General features: G+C 43.9%; 1 protein-coding gene, 1 long non-coding RNA gene and 1 pseudogene across 3 annotated transcripts in view; 2 read left to right on the top strand and 1 right to left on the bottom strand.

Annotated features, from left to right (window-relative positions):
* The window catches only part of LOC134932380 (uncharacterized), a 206224-nt gene that overhangs the window by 100918 nt on the left and 81702 nt on the right, over window positions 1-23604 (top strand). The gene's annotated exons all lie outside the window — the stretch shown is intronic.
* LOC134937321 (5S ribosomal RNA) lies at window positions 264-381 on the top strand (annotated as a pseudogene).
* LOC134932379 (carboxypeptidase A2-like) overlaps window positions 3108-23604 on the bottom strand; it is a 233040-nt gene continuing 212543 nt past the window's right edge. Inside the window, exon 11 of the mRNA XM_063926750.1 lies at window positions 3108-3543. Coding sequence (XP_063782820.1) covers window positions 3356-3543 — 188 coding nt within the window. The 3' untranslated portion in view covers window positions 3108-3355. The remainder of the gene's footprint in view (window positions 3544-23604) is intronic.

The raw sequence follows: 23604 nt of genomic DNA, 5'->3' as shown, positions 1-23604 counted from the left end.
AGGTATATTGTAAATCGTATCAATTAATTGAAAATTAATTTCAAGTTCACAGTTTAGACCAACAATATCAGGTGATAGTGGAGGTGAAGTAGAAAAACCAAAGATTCTGTATGGCTGATAACCAACAGATGAACTCACAGTCTAACGCCAACAGCAGATCCACTTAATATATTTTTTCTTATCACATCCTGATCTATCATCTTTTCTTCTTTTTCGTATTCATGAACTCTCATCAACAATTCTGTGTAGGATACGGGAGTCTCCTCTACTACCAAACCACACTTTAAATGCCCAATCTCGTCCGATCTTGGAAGCGATAAAGTGTTGGGCCGGACTAGTACCTGGAGGATGACCTCCAGAGAATATCCAGTGTAGTAGAGTAAGACGAATTCAAAATCCAGTCTAACGTTGACAGCAGATTCATACTTTTTTCTTATTTCCCCTGTGTTTTTTGTACTTCATATCCACTATCACCTGATATTGCTGGTTTAAACTGTGAACCTGAAATTAATTTCGATTTAAGTGATAGAATAAGGGTAGCGCTTATTTTCTTTGGTTTTTCTACTTCACATCCACTATCACCTGATATTGTTGGTCTAAACAGTGAACTTGAAATTAATTTTCAATTAATTGATACGATTTACAATATACCTTGAGGGCGCCGTCCAATTCCCTAATATAGGGTTTAATGGTATCCTGCTGCATAATTGGCTATCATGCTCTAATTTTACATGTTATAGTGGACAAAGGATTTACTAAATAGCTTCTTTCAACATAATACGATTTTATATGGATTTGATTAAAAGTTAGGTTTTAATTCCTATATGGATTTTCTTAATGAGTGCGCCAACAAAGGGTCCTTCTTTCTTGTGTTCTGTACATTGACTAACCAGTATTCCCTACTGTACCCTTGGTGCACCACCAACTCTAGATAACAGACAATATTAGTACTCAGAAAAATTGAAGTTGGTTTCTTTGATATTACAGGTTGAGTATCCCATATCCAAATATTCCGAAATACGGAATATTACGAAATACGGACTTTTTTGAGTGAGAGTGAGATAGTGAAACCTTTGTTTTTTGATGGCTCAATGTACACAAACTTTGTTTAATACACAAAGTTATTAAAAATATTGTATTAAATGACCTTCAGGCTGTGTGTATAAGGTGTTTATGAAACATAAATGAATTGCGTGAATGTACACACACTTTGTTTAATGCACAAAGTTATAAAAAATATTGTATAAAATGACCTTCAGGCTGTGTGCATAAGGTGCATATGAAACATAAATGCATTCTGTGCTTAGACTTAGGTCCCATCACCATGATATCTCATTATGGTATGCAATTATTCCAAAATATGGAAAAATCCCATATCCAAAATACCTCTGGTCCCAAGCATTTTGGATAAGGGATACTCAACCTGTATAGTATTCTTGGTTTTGATTGTTTATTGGTGCAGAAACACAATTATACATTTATGTTTTCTGCCTGAGATCTGGATTCCTGTGTTAGTCCTGTGGATGCCATTCTCATGTTTCCAGTTTGGTTCCCATATTTCTTAATTCAGTTTGGACTCCAGTCTCAGCTACAAGTCTGCAACTCTTAAAGAACTTCTTCACTAGTTCAGGTTATCCTTCTGTTATTATTTCTGGACATTTGTTTTCTCATTATTCACTTCAAGATTTTTGTTTATCAGCATTTGACATCCCTGCATGCTCAAGTTTGTTTACATTCTGCTATGATTATGGACTTTAGTTTGTTTATAAATCATACCAGTTACCTGCTGGGCCATCTTTTCATATGGGCTCAATTGGCAGTTGCCCAAGAGCCCCAGGAGTATAGACTGATAGCTGAGGGTCCCCTTTTTCCAGGGGTACCAGATTTTTGAAAATCGGCCTAGGGGAATCGGAGATATCCGGCTTCAAAGCAGTGGTCCCCATCTGAGCCTGTTAACTGCTCTTCCCAGACAGATATCTTGGGTTCTGTCTGACTTTTCTGAGTGTATACTCCAAAAGCTGTGACTCTTCCCTTTTGGTGGACACTGGCAGCTTGTCTCTATGCACAGACCCAGAGATAACAACCTTCCAGCAGCTGGTCCTTGCTCCAGCTCCACACACCTGGTATGCAGTTTTATATTTATGTTGGTGAATTGTTCTGTCTCCTGAACTCTGATCCCCAAGTTCCCAGTACCTCCTGAAAGGTGGGACTCTCTAGTTTTCCCATCGAAAGCTAAGAACTCTATTTCCAGGAAATTGAGATATCTGCAGTCAAGCAAACTGCCCTCCCACCAGAAAATTATGAATATTAAGCTCACTCCACTATCCATCCCTCCCCTGAGTATTAAACACCCTCTACCACCCCAGAAGTCATGTACCGGGGCCCCTTCATTCAGAGTGTTCTCCCTCTCGCTCCATCTCCCAATATCTGTGCACTAAAGGAGGAATTAGCAGAAATGACTCCACCAAGTCCTACATGCTGAGCGGAAGACAGAACACCCCCTACCACCCGTGGGACATCAAAGCTACTACTGATAGCTCCCCCCACCCATACCGCTGGAGGATAGGTAGGGGTTCCAGTGCATTGCTTTGCCCAGGAGCCTACACTGCTGTTAAGATGGCCCTGGTTACCTGCCTTATCAGTAATTAATTTACATTATCAGCATCTGCATTTCAAGTATCCCTGCTCCTGTGACCATCTGTTTTGTCATTTTGTGTCACTGGTTTATCTACATACTGTAAATAGCATTGTGTGTTCACTGTCATTGTCAGTCAATTTTGGTTTTTCAGTAATTCTGGGGAGTTCATAACACTGATTTACATAATTTGAAAATACCATGTTTCATATTGAAAAGTAATTGTCAGGTTATACATAGGAAAATAGCATTTCATGGTCCTTATGTCACACCTTCCTGAATTTACCCCTAAGTACACCTCCTGCCCTGAAAACATATATGCTGTCTAATAACTGCAAACTTTTCAGCGAAGAGCAGAAGCACAGGTGATTGACCCAATATTTAATAGAATATCATGAAATACAATTGTGTTTTTTTTAAAAACATTGCGATGGTGGTTTGTGTTAAGTACATCAATCTTATAGTAACAAAATCTGAAAATGCCTTTTTATTTATGACAGTATCCAGACCAGTTCTATATAGTCCACCCTATTCTCCGCAAACTCTAGAACAAAATATATTTTTTCATAATTGTATTGTAAGAAAAATGTAACTATGAAAAATTTAAAAACTAGAACATTTTTGGTTTCATTTAATACACAAGAAGAGCAGGATGAGTATTTTATTGATGTTTTGTCACAGTCAGTGACTGTCACGTTGCAATAGACTGTAGTATCCTGTTTAGTAAGGGTTGTCACGTATGTGCTCCAGGATCTTTTTCAGCCCCAGCCAGGTCTCCTCTGCTGTTGGGAGGATCTCAGTGGGAGGAAGCAGAAAGCCATAGTGTCCAGTGTCTCTCAGCTCAAAGGCAAATGAGTACTTGATTCCGATGTCATAGGTCCAATCGATACTTCCACCACTAGCTTGGTCTAAAACAAGGAAACAGACAAGGTACAATTCTTATTACCAACAATGCAATTTTTTTACATGTTTCAATAAAGCCTTAATGTATTGCAAAGTGAGCTCACATGCAAACACATAGGCAGTGCCGTAACTAGACATTTTAGCGCTGTGTGCAAGAAACAGCATTGCCTCCCCCCCAAAAAAAAGATATAAAGTTGTGGCTTTATGGGGAAGGGGCGTGGCCACAGAGCTCCCTTTTACACATTACAGCAGGTAGAGTCCCTTTTTTACACATTACGGCAGGCAGTCCCCTTTTTACACATTAGGCAGGCAGAGTCCCCTTTTTACACATTACGGCAGAGTCCCCTTTTTACACATTATGGCAGCAGAGTTCCCTTTTTACACATTACAGCAGCAGAGCACCCCTTTTTACACATAAGGCAGGCAGAGTCCCCTTTTTACATATTATGGCAACAGAGTCCCCTTTTTAACACATTAGGCAGGCAGAGTCCCCCTTTTACACATTACGGTGGCAGAGTCCCCCTTTTACACGTTACGGCGGCAGAGTCCCCTTTTTACATATTACAGGAGCAGAGTCCCCTTTTTACACATTACTGCAGCAGAGTACTCTTTTTACACATTACAGCAGCAGAGTCCCACTTTTTACACATTATGGCAGCAGAGTCCCCCTTTTTACACATACAGCACACAGAGTCCCCTTTTTACACCTTATGGCAGGCAGAGTCCCTTTTTACACATTACAGCAGCAGAGTCCCCTTTTTACACATTACAGCAGCAGAGCCCCCCTTTTTACATATAAGGCAGCAGAGTCCCCTTTTTACACATTAGGCAGGCAGACTTCCCTTTTTTACACATTACAGCAGCAGGGTCCCCCTTTTTACACATTAGGCAGGCAGAGTCCCCTTTTACATATTATGGCAGCAGAGTCCCCTTTTTACACATTATGGCAGCAGAGTCCCACTTTTTACACATTAGGCAGGCAAGTCCCCATTTTACATATCATGGCAACACAGTCCCCCTTTTTACACATTAGGCAGGCAGAGTCCCCCTTTTACACATTACGGCAGCAGAGTCCCCCTTTTACACATTATGGCAGCAGAGTCCCCTTTTTACACATAATAGCAGGCAGAGTACCTTTTTTACACATAATGGCAGGCAGTGTCCCCCTTTTCTACACATTAGGCAGGCAGAGTCTTCCTTTTTTACACAGGCAGGCAGGGTCCACCTTTTCTACACATTAGGCAGACAGAATCCCCATTTTTTTACACATCACAGCAGCAGAGTCCCCTTTTTACACATTATGGCAGACAAAGCCCCCTTTTTGACACATTAGGCAGACAGAACGCCTTTTTACACATCAGGCAGACAGAGTCCCCCTTTTTACACAATAACCTAACCTTTCTTGATAGCTACACTGCCCCCGACCCCCCCCCCCCATACCCCCACCCCCCAGTCGATCAATGCACTTACTGTATTGCAGGGTGGAACAGACCAGATGTATAGCCACGTTGTGATGCTGGTGCCTGCTCTGTGTACACACTGCCACTGGGGCCTGGACTGCCCACTTCCGCCCTTCCCCACCCCAAACGCAGCGGCAGGGTACTGTGGGAGCAGGCTAGACTGGGAGAGATATCACACGTCTCTCCTAGGAGACACTGCAGGCCTGTGGACGGAAACAGGGTAAGCCGGGAGGGGGCAGGGCATACAGGGCGAAGCTGTGCTGCTACGGCGCAGCCCACTGTCTTGTATGTAGTGGTATGTAGAAGGAGCCGCGCGCACACTACATACATGACAGCAGGCAGCGCTGCAAGTAGTGGCGGTGGTGATTGGCCCTGCAGGTGTGCTGCCTGACGGTGCACCCAGAGAGCATATGTGCTGTGGGCATGGCACCTCAGGCACACACCTAGTTACGGCTCTGCACATAGGGCCAGATTCTGAAACAGACGCAAACCTCACGCAATGCTGATGTTCAGGTAGTTGAGTGATTATTTACTACTACTCATGTGCAAAACATTCAGAAAATCCAGGCGTTGCATGCATTATACTGTGTACGCCCAAAGGCGTTGCTGCAATCGGGTCAGTCGGTATCAGAAATTGAACTGCAAAGAAATGGGAGTTCCTGGGCGGTGACTGGTAGGTGGCCTTAAGTGAATGTATAAAAATTCCATCTTGTTGGCATGTCATGGGAGTGTCAATGAAAGTGGCTGCATTCTCAGACGCACAGCTGCTTCCACAGAGGTCATGTAAATGAGGAAAAGCTGCACCTGCCAAAAGGCAGGTACAAATGTCCATGGTGTTATGATTCCAGCACTCTGGTCTGAGGAGATCTTATTGCGAGGACCGGAGCACTGGAACGAGATGCTGGGAAAGGGAACGGGAATGGAAAATAGCCCCTGGCGCCCTAACTCCGTTGTCTCACCCGTGCTGTCAGAAATCCCCTGCGAGACTATGGTTGCTTGAGCCCTTGGCAGCCGCGTTTGAAGAGCGGATTATGTCTGCCCAACTCCGATGCCCCCCGGTCTTAGTGAGAGACAAAGGGAAATCCGAGACAGGGAGATAACAAGGGGCCCTCTGACTAAACAACCAGGCCAGGGGCTACAAGCTAACTCAAAACTAGAATATGTGCGGAAAAACCGCCAGAGAAAAGGACAACCAAAATATCCACTTGTCCACTTCTCCTACCCGGCACCGCCGAGTTCCAGAGAGGACTTGTGGAAGCGGAACCCTCCGCAAATGCTCCGACAACAGAAGATATAAAGATAAAGCGGCTGAGCCGCAACACACGGCAGAGCCGCAACTCACGAAACACCACTCGATGTTAAACGGTAATCAGTCAGGACTCCAGGGAACAAAACGACTTCCTGGGATGAGATGACAACTCCCGAATACTGGACTTCTGAGGACAGGAATGACCGGATACAGCAGGACTGGAAACAGACTCTCAGCAAACCAAAGCAGCATGCTGGATGCTATTACCGGCGTCTGTGAGAAGCCCTGGGAAGATACTTAACAGGGAGTCCTCCAATCAGCTGCTTAGAGCCTGATTGGAATAAATGCAGTGCAGCTGCCTTGCTGCACGGCCGGAGGACAGGTGTATGTGTTAGTTCATTAAGCCCAGCAACGGGTAACGCGGTCCGCCAGTGGCGTCCCCGTTGCTAGGGTCCGTGCGGCTCAGCGCGCCCGGCGTCTAGCGTTGCTAGGGAGCCGGCGGCTGAACGCGCACAGCATCCCTAGTTGCTAGGCGCCGGGCCGCGCGGACAAGCGGACCCCGGCGCCTAACAGTACCCCCCCCTTGAGGAGGGGTCTAGGAACCCCTAAAGCCAGGTTTCTGAGGAAATTCCCGAAAAAATGTCCTCTTGAGCCTAGGGGCATGAAGATCCTTATCCAGGACCCAAGACCTTTCCTCCGGACCATAGCCTTTCCAGTGAACTAAAAAATAAAGCCGATCCCGGGATAATTTGGAATCGAGAACCTTCTCTACCAAGAACTCCTGCTGTCCCTGTACATCCACTGGAGATCTACCCTGAGAGATCCTCCGAGGAAACCTACTGGAAGAAACGTATTGTTTCAACAGGGAACAATGAAACGTATTTCCAATCCTGAGAGATCTTGGTAAACGTAGCCAAAAGGCAACTGGGTTGACTCTTTTAATAATAAGAAATGGTCCAATAAATTTGGGTCCCAGTCTAGCCGAGGATTGTCGAAGCCTGATGTTGCGAGTCGACAACCACACCCTATCTCCCACCTTAAAAGTGCAAGGACGTCGGAGCCTGTCGGAAAATTTCTTCTCTCGAAAGGCCGCTTTTCCGAGAGCGAGGTGCACTTTTTTCCAAATTGCTCTGAGATGGGAGGTCAATGCCAGCGAGGAGACTGGAAAATGATGAAAAAAAGAATTAGCTCTGGGGTGAAAACCAAAAACTGAAAAGAATGGAGTCTCTTTAGTGGAGGAATGACAGGAATTATTGTAAGCAAATTCAGCCAAAGGAAGAAACTCGGACCAATCATTCTGGAGCTTGGCCGAATACAAGCGCAGATATTGTTTCAATGACTGGTTAACTCGTTCGGTTTGCCCGTTGGATTGTGGGTGATAACCGGATGTTAATGACAGTTTCATCTTTAATGAAGCACAAAAACATCTCCAGAATTGTGCGATAAATTGTGGACCCCGATCAAAAACAATATCAGTGGGTAACCCATGAAGCCTAAACACATGGCGGAGGAACAAAACTGCCAACCCTTGAGCAGAAGGCAATCGGGGAAGAGCAATAAAATGAGCCATTTTACTAAAACGGCCCACTACCACCCATATGACTCGGAATCCGGCTGAAAGGGGAAGGTCAACCACAAAATCCATGGAAATATGAGACCATGGCCTGAGAGGAACACTTAAGGGCATAAGTTGCCCGATAGGCAAGGAACGGGGAACCTTATGCTGTGCACAAACCGGACATGAAAAAACAAATTCCCTAACGTCTTTGGACATACTAGGCCACCATACTGAGCGAGAGACTAACTCCAATGTCTTAGTGATTCCCGGATGCCCTGAAACCTTGTTGTCATGGAATTCAGTTAAAACAGTAGCTCTCAAAAATTCAGGAACGAAAAGACGACCAGCAGGAGTAAATCTAGGAGCTTGGTGTTGAAGCTGGTTTAACTGGGTAAATAAATCCTGTGTGAGGCCTGCCCGGATGACCGAAGATGGAAGTATTGGGGTAACAACAGGATTGTTATTGTAAACCGTAAGAAAACTACGTGACAGGGCATCAGCTTTAGTATTCTTGGAACCAGGCCTGAAAGTGATAACAAATTTGAAACGAGTAAAAAATAATGCACAACGTGCCTGCCGAGCATTAAGCCGTTTAGCTGATTCAATGTATTGCAGGTTCTTATGGTCAGTCAATACCGAAATAGTATGCTTAGCTCCTTCCAGCCAATGCCTCCTCTCCTCAAAAGCCCACTTTACCGCCAGTAACTCCCGATTACCAACGTCATAATTGGATTCAGCGGAGGAGAACTTCCTGGACATAAAGGCACAAGGATGTAGCTCCAAAGACTCCGGATCCTTTTGAGAAAGGACAGCCCCCACTCCAACCTCTGAGGCATCAACCTCCACAACAAAGGGCAATTCCGGATTGGGATGTCTGAGGACTGGAGCTGAGACAAAGGCTTGTTTGAGGGCCCGGAAGGACAACTCAGCTTCATGCGACCAGTTGGTAGGATCCGCTCCTTTCTTAGTCAGAGCCACAATGGGAGCTACCAGGTCAGAAAAAGAATGAATGAACCTCCTATAATAATTCGCAAACCATAAAAAGCGCTGAATTGCTTTTAAATTGGTGGGTTGCGCCCAATTAAGGATGGCCTGAAGCTTCTTGGGTTCCATGGAAAATCCCTGAGGGGAAATTATGTACCCTAAAAAAGATACTTCCGTGACGTGAAATTCACACTTCTCCAGCTTGGCATATAAATGATTCTCACGTAACTTTTGAAGAACCAGACGCACCTGGGTGATATGTTGTTCCATCGATTCAGAAAAAATCAAGATGTCGTCTAAATAAACGACCACGAATTTCCCTAGGAAGTCACGGAGCACATCATTTATGAGGTCCTGAAAAACTGCTGGAGCATTAGACAGGCCGAACGGCATCACCAGGTATTCGTAGTGACCCGACTGAGTACTGAAAGCCGTCTTCCACTCATCTCCAGATTTAATTCGGATGAGGTTGTAAGCTCCTCTCAGGTCAATCTTAGAAAAAATCACAGCAGAACGTAACTGATCAAAGAGTACAGAAATCAACGGCAGAGGATAGGTGTTTTTGACTGAGATCTTATTCAGGGCTCTAAAATCAATGCATGGTCTAAGCGAGCCATCCTTCTTCTCCACAAAGAAAAAACCAGCACTTAAAGGAGATTTTGATGGTCTAATAAACCCTTTCTGTAAGCTCTCCTGAATATAGTCATTCATAGCCGAAGTTTCTGGCCCGGACAATGCATACAATCTTCCCTTTGGCAATGCGGCACCAGGAATTAGCTCAATAGCACAATCATAAGGCCGATGGGGAGGCAGAATGTCCGCATTGCCTTTGGAGAAAACATCGGCAAACTCAAGGTATTCCGCAGGAATGAGTTCTGGAATGATAGCTGCTACTCTGACTGGAAACGAAATACATTCCTTAGCACAAAAAGTACCCCATTGTGAAATCTCCCCGGACCGCCAATCAATGGTGGGATTATGAAAGGCCAGCCAAGGGTGACCCAGAACAACTGGAACTGCTGGGCAACGTGTAAGATAGAACTCAATTTTTTCGGAATGTAAAGCTCCTACTGTAAGTAGCACGGGAGGTGTACGGTGAGAAATAACCCCATTGGAAAGCGGACTCCCATCTAAGCCATGCATGGTGACACACCTACCCAAAGGTAACTGAGGAATGCCTAAGGCCTTAGCCCAAGTTAAATCCATAAAGTTTCCTGCAGCTCCACTGTCGACAAAAGCCGACACCAAAGAACTGAGGCTGCCAAAGGAAACTTTAACTGGGACTAAAAGAGAGTTATTCGAGGAGATAAGCTGCAGACCTAGGTGAACCCCCTCACAATTCACCTGGTCAAGGCGTTTCCCGACTTGCTCGGACAGTTACGAGCAAAATGTCCCTTACCACCACAGTACAAACAAAGACCGGAATTTTGCCTTCTGGCTCTTTCCTCAGGAGACAGCCGGGAGAGACCCATCTGCATGGGCTCCTCTACGTCTTCTGGAATGGAGTAAACACACGGACTTGACCTTACAGGTGTTCCTCTTTCAGCCCTCCGCTCTCTGAGACGACGATCAATCTTAATAGAAAGCTCCATGAGTCTATCGAGAGTCTCAGGAGCGGGGTACTGGAGGAGACTGTCTTTTATTGACTCTGATAAGCCAAGGCGAAACTGACTGCGTAGGGCTGGGTCATTCCAGCCACAGTCGTTCGACTAACGGCGAAACTCAGTACAATAAACCTCTGCAGGATTTCTACCCTGTTTGAGAGCGCGCAGCTGACTTTCAGCGGACGCCTCTCTATCAGGGTCATCATACAAAAGCCCTAAAGACTTAAAAAAAGCGTCTACTGACAACAATGCAGGATCCTCTGCCCTTAAACCGAATGCCCAGGTCTGAGGATCCCCCTGGAGTAAAGAAATAATAATCCCAACCCGCTGAGATTCAGTACCAGAGGAAGTGGGTCTTAAACGGAAATAAAGTTTACAGGATTCCTTAAAATTAAAAAATTATTTTCTATCGCCAGAAAAACGGTCAGGCAAATGCATCTTTGGTTCAGGGACTACCCTTGGGGAGGCTCGCAAAAGATCTTCCTGCGACTTCACCCGAAGCGAAAGATCCTGAACCATCTGAGTAAGTTCTTGAATCTGATTGACTAAGAACTGGCCAGGATTTGGCCCTACACCTGTCGGATTCATGAGGCCAAAAAATTTTAAACAAAAACTGAAAGAGAGGGAAAAAATTAAAGCCCTGTTTAATTTTAATTTTTTGGTATGGCAGGTAATAATGTTATGATTCTAGCACTCTGGTCTGAGGAGATCTTATTGCGAGGACCGGAGCACTGGAACGAGATGCTGGGAAAGGGAACGGGAATGGAAAATAGCCCCTGGCGCCCTAACTCCGTTGTCTCACCCGTGCTGTCAGAAATCCCCTGCGAGACTATGGTTGCTTGAGCCCTTGGCAGCCGCGTTTGAAGGGCGGATTATGTCTGCCCAACTCCGATGCCCCCCGGTCTTAGTGAGAGACAAAGGGAAATCCGAGACAGGGAGATAACAAGGGGCCCTCTGACTAAACAACCAGGCCAGGGGCTACAAGCTAACTCAAAACTAGAATATGTGCGGAAAAACCGCCAGAGAAAAGGACAACCAAAATATCCACTTGTCCACTTCTCCTACCCGGCACCGCCGAGTTCCAGAGAGGACTTGTGGAAGCGGAACCCTCCGCAAATGCTCCGACAACAGAAGATATAAAGATAAAGCGGCTGAGCCGCAACACACGGCAGAGCCGCAACTCACGAAACACCACTCGATGTTAAACGGTGATCAGTCAGGACTCCAGGGAACAAAACGACTTCCTGGGATGAGATGACAACTCCCGAATACTTCCCCGTTGCTAGGGTCCGTGCGGTTCAGTGCGCCCGGCGTCTAGCGTTGCTAGGGAGCCGGCGGCTGAATGCGCACAGCGTCCCTAGTTGCTAGGCGCCGGGCCGCGCGAACAAGCGGACCCCGGCGCCTAACACATGGTGCACATGATGGTGTGCCTGTAGTGGCATGTCATTACTCACCAGTGGTGTTACAGTGTGCAGAAACGCAGAAAGTGGCACCTCCGAACTTGCACATTCAGGCGCATGCTAGTACACAAGGGGAAGGCTGACATTAGCATTTGCATATCATCACTCCAACAGGCGCAAGAGAGGATGCAGCACCTTTAAATCAAGCCCATAATGCTCTAGCATAGCTAAAGGCAACAAAGTTTTGTTTGGGTGCCCGACCTTAAACATTACAAGGCAAAAAAAAAATCAAAGTACCCCCATCATTACAACATATACAAACATTTTCAAAAGTAATAGAAGGGGGATAAAAGTGTTAGTGGCTTCCCTGTCCCTATTTTGAAGCTAGTTTGCTCAGGTTTGGTTGACAATTTGTAGTCTGGAGATGAAGACAAACTTCAGAATTTTATACTGCTATTCAGCTCAGGAGCAGCTTCCATGGCTATACAGGCTGTGCTCCTTGGTTTTGGAGAGAGTATAGCACGTCAAAAAGGTCTCCTCAGTGAGTGGAGGAGGAGCATCACAGTGCTCATCATAGGAGAAGGACTGACCTCGCAAATGTCACTGAAAACATCCTATATTACCACCTTGTGGCTCCAGTGCCAAGGATTGCCTACCCCTGCTCTAGCACCTTAAATGCAACATAGATTTATTACTAGCTGCTGTATCCTTATCCAGCACAGAATCATATAGTATATTCTATATTCTACAAGAGTTCACGGATAAGAGTCAAATTTACAGGCACTCTTCATCTTTCTATGGCCATATTAGTTTAGATTTTACCATATACAGTATTTCTCATTTTACTTTTCTATTACAGTAAAACAAGTTTTTAAACGTAAATGAATGTCTCTTGTGTCTTTACTATGGTGGTCATTCCGAGTGTTCGCTCGCTAGCTGCTTTTAGCAGCATTGCACACACTAGGCCGACGCCCTCTGGGAGTGTATCTTAGTTTAGCAGAATAGTGAACGAAAGATTAGCAGAACTGCTACTAAATAATTCCTTGCAGTTTCTGAGTAGCTCCAGACCTACGCCTAGATTGCGATCACCTCAGTCTGTTTAGTTCCTGGTTTGACGTCACACACATGCCCTGCGTTCGGCCAGCCAGTCCCCCGTTTCTCCAGCCACTCCTGCATTTTTTCCTGGCACGTCTGCGTTTTTTAGCACACTCCCTGAAAACGCCAAGTTGCTGCCCAGAAACACCCACTTCCTGTCGATTACACTACGATCACTCGAGCGTTGAAAAAACATCGCTCGAGCTTGTATAAATCTCCAAAGTTTTGTGTTAAATTACTAAGCACATGCGCGCTGCGTACCATGCGCATGCGCATTTTCCACCTAATCGCTACGTTGCGAAAAACGTCAACAAGCGAACAACTCGGAATGACCACCCATGTCAGCTATGTATATTATAGCACAGCATATAAACAAGGCCCAATACTGTATTGCTAATTTACACAGCCGCCCTGGATTATATCAAAGACAGAAAGTATGAGCGGAGCAGATTTAATAGATAACATGTTTTCAAAGCCGATGATTATCTGGCAATTTTGCCCATAGATTTAAAATGTCAAAAGTAAAATCCCAGTGGTCAGAATACAGACTGCGGCGTCCCTGACAGAACCAGACAGTAAGTACTGGAGTTAGGGTTAGGCACTATGGTGAGGGTTAGGGTTAGACTGTGGGGGGAGGGGTTTAGGGTTAGGCTGCATGTAGGGTGGGTTAGAAATAGACTGTAGGAGGGGTGGGTTTGGGATTAGGCTGCGAGAGGGGTGGGTTAGGATTAGGGTAAGGATTAATACTCACTGGGATTCAATGGAATTTTGAATGTTGGGATTTCAACCACTGGGATATCGATACCATCCCTCATAAAAGGCCATAGTACATATCTTTCTATATAAATGTTGTCACCCAAAGCATCCTACATAGTATAATGTGTTTTTAAACAGAAGAATTGTTGATCTTGGATACAGTATATTTTAAATATTTTTTGGGCACTGCTGAAATAACAATAGCTTCAACTACCCTTTGTGAATCATGAAACTGAGTGGATTACTTTTAATACCATCCTCTCAGGAGTTAAGGAAACAGTCATCATTATGGAAACAAATATACTCAATGAAATATTCTGTAAGATATTTCCCTATATGTATAGTGTAAGTTGTTGTACTTGCATTTTGTAGGTGGAGTCACTGGCAGGGTAGTGCAGGAGTGAGGCATGTGTCTTGAAACCAGGAGAAGAAGCCACCACGTCACCATAGGAGGTGTCTCAACATGGTGACAGAGTAGCTTCATCATTGTGTACCAGCACCAGATATAGGATTCCCACATGAAAGTGATGGTGATTGATGGGTTAACCTTCAATGGCTGATGTTTCTGAACACTGAGGGGACTATCAACGTTTAAATCATCAATGGTCCTGTTTGTGCATGCGCATTGTCTAAAGGAATGGGGAATACAGCTGTACACACGTAGTATTTAAAAGCGTTGTGATTATGCTCTTGAAATGCCACCATCAATGGTAAACTATTTACCATGGGGAGGAGACCATCAATTGTCATGAGTCATCAATGGACGATGGGGGTAATTCAGAGTTGATCGCAGCAGCAAATTTGTTAGCAGTTGGGCAAAACCATGTGTACTACAGGGGGGGGGGGCAGATATAACATTTGCAGAGAGAGCAGTGGCGTAAGTTTGTCCCAGTTGCCCGGAGGCAAGATAAATATTGGCGCCCCCCTATTTCCTATATCAAGATAAATATGTATGTCTGTGTGTGTGTGTGTGTGTATATACAGTTACGTATAATTGTCAGAGAAGTATCTTCATATAGTTAAAATTCTGATATTTCCTATACAGGAGCAAACAGCTTCATCAGTAAGGTGAAACAAAAGAAATAGATATGTTACCCACTAAAGATACCACAGCAGCTGGAAGGGGTTTGTCAGACCCCGCTAGAAAATAAACAATAAGCAATGGGGTACCAGCGCTAGGAGTTGTATCGCCAATTATTCAATAAATCAATTACCACTGGATCAGTTGTAAATTTTAATAAACATAATTATCACATGAATTAAAAACGTGAAGATGAAGGTATTAGGAATTAACCATACAATTAAAATATAAAATAAAATATAAGATAAAATAAAAAATAAGAATTGGCTCTGAGGTGATATTGATTCAAATTGCTGGAAAGGACCCAACCGTTATTTTAGTGATCCCGGACTTATTAAAGTGCAGATTTCCTCCTCCTTAGAATTATTTGTGCAGTCAGCTGGTAATACCCTTAATAGTACCTCTCACACAGTTCCATGTAAAGATGGTGATGATTGCTCGTCTGTGCAGATATTCAAGGGGTTTCCATAATCTTGCTGGTTGTGCTGAAAAGGAGTGGTTTGCAGGTATAGTCCTTGGAAATCCAAGTGTGCAAAATAGTCCTTATCTGGATCAAACTGGACAAAGGTTGGGATTCCACAGCAGTGCCTTAACGCGTTTCCCTGAGCCAGGTCGCTCAGCTTCTTCAGAAGTAAACCTCAGATTCATTCTGAGCCATTTTTATACCTCACTAATAAGTGCTTCACATTGCAGCTGTGTTAATTCTAATTTAATTAACTGATCCAGAGTTAAAAATAAAAATCATCATCTATTTCAAGAAGACAGTCCTAAAATTATCATCATAAATTTAATTATACATGATTATGAAAGAAAATAATCATTTAAACAGGCATAAACATAGCGGTCATGTGACCTTATCTCACATTCACCAGTAATTCTCATTATAGAGTCAGGTGTGTTAAGCCCACTGATAGGTCCTATGGTTCCCACTTTGCATTAGGACACTCACCTGTGTGAAGGGCGAGTGCACCTGTGTTGCGCTCCACCGTGCGTTGCCACAACCCACGGACACCGTTGCCGGAAGTCGTCCGTAGGACGCACGGTTGGAGCGCACCCAATGCATTGTGGGACTCCGTCACGTGCCCCAGAGTGGACACGTGATCGGGCCCATCGAGCGGCTCTTCTGATTGTCTGTTACTGGAATACATTCTAAGTGGGAATCATCTATCCTAGTATAAGCAGTGCATAGGAGATCATTTCATTATTTATTCTGTGGATTCGCCGAGTAAAATATAATAATATAATAATATAATGATACAGAGGGTAATATTCACATGTTATAAAAACCTATTGTTATAAAAGGAAACAGCATTATCTATACAGTGAATTATTAGTTATTTGATTAGACATGATTGGTAGACAAAGCAAAAAATTAAAAATAATAATTCTATAGGTTCGGTAATATATTAAATAGATCCATTAGAAACCCTATAGTTAAATAGATGTCTTGATACATACATATTGTACAGGGAGGGGAGGTTTTTTTCCACCTTTCATACTACTAGCATATGTACATATATATGCATAAATTGTACCTATGGTAGATTACAGCTTTCATATAATGGATTTAATCTCTATGTTCTCATTTAACCCATCCGGATGTAAGGAGTTAAATTGTAACATCCAAAAAACTTCTCTTTTACAGAGATTAATATACCTGTCTCCCCCCTCTTATAGTGGGTTGTACTAATTCTAAGGCTATAAGCCTTAGAGTATCAGGATTGCCCCCATGTTTTTCACAAAAATGTCGTGATACACTATGTTTCATATATTTCTTAAGTATATTTCTTCTATGCTCTAAGAAGCGTATTTTAAGTGGTCGAGTCGTTCGTCCTATATAGGGAAGATTGCAACTACATAGTAATAAGTAAATTACATATGCTGAGTTACAATTAATAAAAGTTTTTATAATATGTATCTCTTTTTTATGAGGTATCTCTATTTTTGTGGTTCTTCTCTCAATAAATTTACATGTGGTACATTTACTGTGACCACATTGGAAAAAACCAGATGGCCTTTCTATCGAAGTTAGCCAATTAGGTCCTTTGGTCTCGTTTGTTTCCTCTTTTATATCTCGCAAATGGCTGGGGGCTAGCATCGATTTCAGGGATTTGTTTTTCTTGTATATAACCCTAGGGGTAGGTGGAAGTATAGACCCCAATACATTATCATGTCTTAATATTTTATAATTTCTTTTTATAATGTTTTTAATTTCTCCTGCACATGAATTGTCCAACTATACACATAAGAATAGATATGAGGTCCTTAGGGAACAGAACACCACACCCCGACGATTACTCAAATTAGACATGGGGGCTAGGAGAAAAACCTTTAACAGAGAGGTACAAGAAGATCACACCAAAGGAGAACGAGATCATCAATTGGCGAAATCAGACAGGTCTGATTTTTTAGAGGGTCGCCCGCGACAGAACAGTTGGGACCAATCATACAAAAATCAGGAAAATCCCCAAAACCACAACAAAAGGTCAAGAGAATACAATGGAGAAGAGTTAGAGGATGTAGATCGGGAAGGAAAAAATCGAAGGAGACACTAGATAAAACCAAAACTGATCCCACTAATATATTTAATCTTTCCTCCAAACAATTGAATAGTGCAGAAATGTCCCTTCTTGCTAAGGGGTTAAAATTCTCCCCCTCATGTACACTGAATATATTCGACTTATATGTCGATTTAAATAGATATGTACGTACAATGTGTAGGAAGCGTTATTTTGCTCATAAAGCTTTACAACAAAATAATGATGTATCCATTCCAATATTACTAGACAGCTCTGATGAATTAGCATTAGCAACACTTGAATAACTTATGGATGACAATGGGGTAAATCCAGTCAGTCCAAAGAAAATTTATGATTTTAAAAATATTGAATTATTTAAGAAAAAGTCTGAATTCTATCCAACCACATCAAAAAGTAATAATATAGAATCTTTTTATAAAATTACCCTTGAGGACTTTAAAGAATTATATCATACCCAACAGGTCAATCAAAATAGAAGGAAACAATCTAATCTATCTAGAAAAGAAAGACAAGCATTAAGATCATTAACACTAGACACATCATTGGTAATAAAAGAAGCAGATAAGGGGGGGGTAGTAATTCTTAATAAGAAAGACTATATCACAGAGTCATTAAGACAATTGGATGACAAAAAATATTATGATAAGTTGCCTGGAGATCCCACAAAAGTTTTTATCATAGAACTAAAATCTCTGCTTGACAAGGCTCACTTGGCGGGGGTCATATCCAAGGATGTGTATCAATTTTTATTTGTTCTTCACCCCACCACTCCCACATTTTATTATTTACCCAAAATTCACAAATCCCTCACCACACCTCCTGGTCACCCTATATTTTCTGGAATTAACTCTCTCACTTCAAATTTATCATTTTATGTTGATTCCTTTTTACAATCTCGGGTGTCCTCACTGAGGTCACATATACGAGACACCACACATTTTCTTACTCAAATTATGAATATTAAATGGAAGACTTCTTATGCTTTTTTAACATTGGATGTCTCGTCTTTATATACACATATTCCACACAACAAAGGTTGTGAAGTTATTTTGGAAAGATTAATGAAAGATGGAGACCTCAGTGAGGAACAAAATAGGTTTATTTTGGATTCCATTCAATTCATCTTATCACACAATTACTTTCTTTTCCTCAACACTTTCTTTTTACAGGTGATGGGAACGGCCATGGGGACCAGATTCGCGCCCAGCTATTCCAACCTGTACATGGGACACTTCGAGGAGTCCCATGTTTGGGGGAGCCCCTGGGCGCGAAATCTGGTCTTCTATGGCCGGTATATTGACGACCTTTTTATTATTTGGGATGGGGATTATATCACTGCCACTTCCTTTATTTCTTCTCTTAATCACAACACATATAATTTAACCTTCACTTCACAGTTTCACCCATCTAAGATCACATTCTTGGATGTGGCCCTCGAAATAGATGATAATAATGAGATCATTACCTCAAATCATGTGAAAAAAACTAACACTAATTCATATTTGCATTTTGATAGTTCACATTTTAAGCCATGGAAGCAAAACATACCTAAAAGTCAATTAATGCGAATACGTCGAAACTGTACAAAATTAGATACCTTTGACCATCAGGCAGATATGCTTATCGAATCCTTTAGGAAATGTGGATACCCAGAGGACCTATTACAAAATGCATTAAAAGAGGTCCGTGTTCTAGACAGGAGTACTCTCTTGGTGGATAATAAAAATAAGACATATAATGCGGGTGAAAAAATAAAATCAGAGTATAATGGTTTATCATTTATTTGTAAATACAATTCATGTGCAGGAGAAATTAAAAACATTATAAAAAGAAATTATAAAATATTAAGACATGGTAATGTATTGGGTCTATACTTCCACCTACCCCTAGGGTTATATACAAGAAAAACAAATCCCTGAAATCGATGCTAGCCCCCAGCCATTTGCGAGATATAAAAGAGGAAAAAAACGAGACCAAAGGACCTAATTGGCTAACTTCGATAGAAAGGCCATCTGGTTTTTTCCAATGTGGTCACAGTAAATGTACCACATGTAAATTTATTGAGAGAAGAACCACAAAAATAGAGATACCTCATAAAAAAGAGATACATATTATAAAAACTTTTATTAATTGTAACTCAGCATATGTAATTTACTTATTACTATGTAGTTGCAATCTTCCCTATATAGGACGAACGACTCGACCACTTAAAATACGCTTCTTAGAGCTAGAGATGAGCGCCTGAAATTTTTCGGGTTTTGTGTTTTGGTTTTGGGTTCGGTTCCGCGGCCGTGTTTTGGGTTCGAACGCGTTTTGGCAAAACCTCACCGAATTTTTTTTGTCGGATTCGGGTGTGTTTTGGATTCGGGTGTTTTTTTCCAAAAACACTAAAAAACAGCTTAAATCATAGAATTTGGGGGTCATTTTGATCCCAAAGTATTATTAACCTCAAAAACCATAATTTACATTATTTTTAGTCCTAAAATTTGCACCGAGGTCGCTGTGTGAGTAAGATAAGCGACCCTAGTGGCCGACACAAACACCGGGCCCATCTAGGAGTGGCACTGCAGTGTCACGCAGGATGTCCCTTCCAAAAAACCCTCCCCAAACAGCACATGACGCAAAGAAAAAAAGAGGCGCAATGAGGTAGCTGTGTGAGTAAGATTAGCGACCCTAGTGGCCGACACAAACACCGGGCCCATCTAGGAGTGGCACTGCAGTGTCACGCAGGATGGCCCTTCCAAAAAACCCTCCCCAAACAGCACATGATGCAAAGAAAAAAAGAGGCGCAATGAGGTAGCTGTGTGAGTAAGATTAGCGACCCTAGTGGCCGACACAAACACCGGGCCCATCTAGGAGTGGCACTGCAGTTTCACGCAGGATGTCCCTTCCAAAAAACCCTCCCCAAACAGCACATGACGCAAAGAAAAAAAGAGGCGCAATGAGGTAGCTGACTGTGTGAGTAAGATTAGCGACCCTAGTGGCCGACACAAACACCGGGCCCATCTAGGAGTGGCACTGCAGTGTCACGCAGGATGTCCCTTCCAAAAAACCCTCCCCAAACAGCACATGACGCAAAGAAAAAAAGAGGCGCAATGAGGTAGCTGACTGTGTGAGTAAGATTAGCGACCCTAGTGGCCGACACAAACACCGGGCCCATCTAGGAGTGGCACTGCAGTGTCACGCAGGATGTCCCTTCCAAAAAACCCTCCCCAATCAGCACATGATGCAAAGAAAAAGAAAAGAAAAAAGAGGTGCAAGATGGAATTGTCCTTGGGCCCTCCCACCCACCCTTATGTTGTATAAACAAAACAGGACATGCACACTTTAACCAACCCATCATTTCAGTGACAGGGTCTGCCACACGACTGTGACTGATATGACGGGTTGGTTTGGACCCCCCCCAAAAAAGAAGCAATTAATCTCTCCTTGCACAAACTGGCTCTACAGAGGCAAGATGTCCACCTCATCTTCACCCTCCGATATATCACCGTGTACATCCCCCTCCTCACAGATTATCAATTCGTCCCCACTGGAATCCACCATCTCAGCTCCCTGTGTACTTTGTGGAGGCAATTGCTGCTGGTCAATGTCTCCGCGGAGGAATTGATTATAATTCATTTTAATGAACATCATCTTCTCCACATTTTCTGGATGTAACCTCGTACGCCGATTGCTGACAAGGTGAGCGGCGGCACTAAACACTCTTTCGGAGTACACACTTGTGGGAGGGCAACTTAGGTAGAATAAAGCCAGTTTGTGCAAGGGCCTCCAAATTGCCTCTTTTTCCTGCCAGTATAAGTACGGACTGTGTGACGTGCCTACTTGGATGCGGTCACTCATATAATCCTCCACCATTCTATCAATGTTGAGAGAATCATATGCAGTGACAGTAGACGACATGTCCGTAATCGTTGTCAGGTCCTTCAGTCCGGACCAGATGTCAGCATCAGCAGTCGCTCCAGACTGCCCTGCATCACCGCCAGCGGGTGGGCTCGGAATTCTGAGCCTTTTCCTCGCACCCCCAGTTGCGGGAGAATGTGAAGGAGGAGATGTTGACAGGTCGCGTTCCGCTTGACTTGACAATTTTGTCACCAGCAGGTCTTTCAACCCCAGCAGACCTGTGTCTGCCGGAAAGAGAGATCCAAGGTAGGCTTTAAATCTAGGATCGAGCACGGTGGCCAAAATGTAGTGCTCTGATTTCAACAGATTGACCACCCGTGAATCCTTGTTAAGCGAATTAAGGGCTGCATCCACAAGTCCCACATGCCTAGCGGAATCGCTCCCTTTTAGCTCCTTCTTCAATGCCTCCAGCTTCTTCTGCAAAAGCCTGATGAGGGGAATGACCTGACTCAGGCTGGCAGTGTCTGAACTGACTTCACGTGTGGCAAGTTCAAAGGGCATCAGAACCTTGCACAACGTTGAAATCATTCTCCACTGCACTTGAGACAGGTGCATTCCACCTACTATATCGTGCTCAATTGTATAGGCTTGAATGGCCTTTTGCTGCTCCTCCAACCTCTGAAGCATATAGAGGGTTGAATTCCACCTCGTTACCACTTCTTGCTTCAGATGATGGCAGGGCAGGTTCAGTAGTTTTTGGTGGTGCTCCAGTCTTCTGTACGTGGTGCCTGTACGCCGAAAGTGTCCCGCAATTATTCTGGCCACCGACAGCATCTCTTGCACGCCCCTGTCGTTTTTTTAAAAATTCTGCACCACCAAATTCAAGGTATGTGCAAAACATGGGACGTGCTGGAATTTGCCCATATTTAATGCACACACAATATTGCTGGCGTTGTCCGATGCCACAAATCCACAGGAGAGTCCAATTGGGGTAAGCCATTCCGCGATGATCTTCCTCAGTTGCCGTAAGAGGTTTTCAGCTGTGTGCGTATTCTGGAAAGCGGTGATACAAAGCGTAGCCTGCCTAGGAAAGAGTTGGCGTTTGCGAGATGCTGCTACTGGTGCCGCCGCTGCTGTTCTTGCGGCGGGAGTCCATACATCTACCCAGTGGGCTGTCACAGTCATATAGTCCTGACCCTGCCCTGCTCCACTTGTCCACATGTCCGTGGTTAAGTGGACATTGGGTACAACTGCATTTTTTAGGACACTGGTGAGTCTTTTTCTGACGTCCGTGTACATTCTCGGTATCGCCTGCCTAGAGAAGTGGAACCTAGATGGTATTTGGTAACGGGGGCACACTGCCTCAATAAATTGTCTAGTTCCCTGTGAACTAACGGCGGATACCGGACGCACGTCTAACACCAACATAGTTGTCAAGGACTCAGTTATCCGCTTTGCAGTAGGATGACTGCTGTGATATTTCATCTTCCTCGCAAAGGACTGTTGAACAGTCAATTGCTTACTGGAAGTAGTACAAGTGGGCTTACGACTTCCCCTCTGGGATGACCATCGACTCCCAGCGGCAACAACAGCAGCGCCAGCAGCAGTAGGCGTTACACGCAAGGATGCATCGGAGGAATCCCAGGCAGGAGAGGACTCGTCAGAATTGCCAGTGACATGGCCTGCAGGACTATTGGCATTCCTGGGGAAGGAGGAAATTGACACTGAGGGAGTTGGTGGGGTGGTTTGCGTGAGCTTGGTTACAAGAGGAAGGGATTTACTGGTCAGTGGACTGCTTCCGCTGTCACCCAAAGTTTTTGAACTTGTCACTGACTTATTATGAATGCGCTGCAGGTGACGTATAAGGGAGGATGTTCCGAGGTGGTTAACGTCCTTACCCCTACTTATTACAGCTTGACAAAGGGAACACACGGCTTGACACCTGTTGTCCGCATTTCTGGTGAAATACCTCCACACCGAAGAGCTGATTTTTTTGGTATTTTCACCTGGCATGTAAACGGCCATATTCCTCCCACGGACAACAGGTGTCTCCCCGGGTGCCTGACTTAAACAAACCACCTCACCATCAGAATCCTCCTGGTCAATTTCCTCCCCAGCGCCAGCAACACCCATATCCTCCTCATCCTGGTGTACTTCAACACTGACATCTTCAATCTGACTATCAGGAACTGGACTGCGGGTGCTCCTTCCAGCACTTGCAGGGGGCGTGCAAATGGTGGAAGGCGCATGCTCTTCACGTCCAGTGTTGGGAAGGTCAGGCATCGCAACCGACACAATTGGACTCTCCTTGTGGATTTGGGATTTCAAAGAACGCACAGTTCTTTGCGGTGCTTTTGCCAGCTTGAGTCTTTTCAGTTTTCTAGCGAGAGGCTGAGTGCTTCCATCCTCATGTGAAGCTGAACCACTAGCCATGAACATAGGCCAGGGCCTCAGCCGTTCCTTGCCACTCCGTGTGGTAAATGGCATATTGGCAAG

The sequence above is a fragment of the Pseudophryne corroboree genome, chromosome 6, assembly GCF_028390025.1.
Source record: "Pseudophryne corroboree isolate aPseCor3 chromosome 6, aPseCor3.hap2, whole genome shotgun sequence".
NCBI lineage: Eukaryota > Metazoa > Chordata > Amphibia > Anura > Myobatrachidae > Pseudophryne > Pseudophryne corroboree.
The sequence above is the reverse complement of the archived record's forward strand: the minus strand, read 5'-3'. Positions and strand labels throughout refer to the sequence as shown.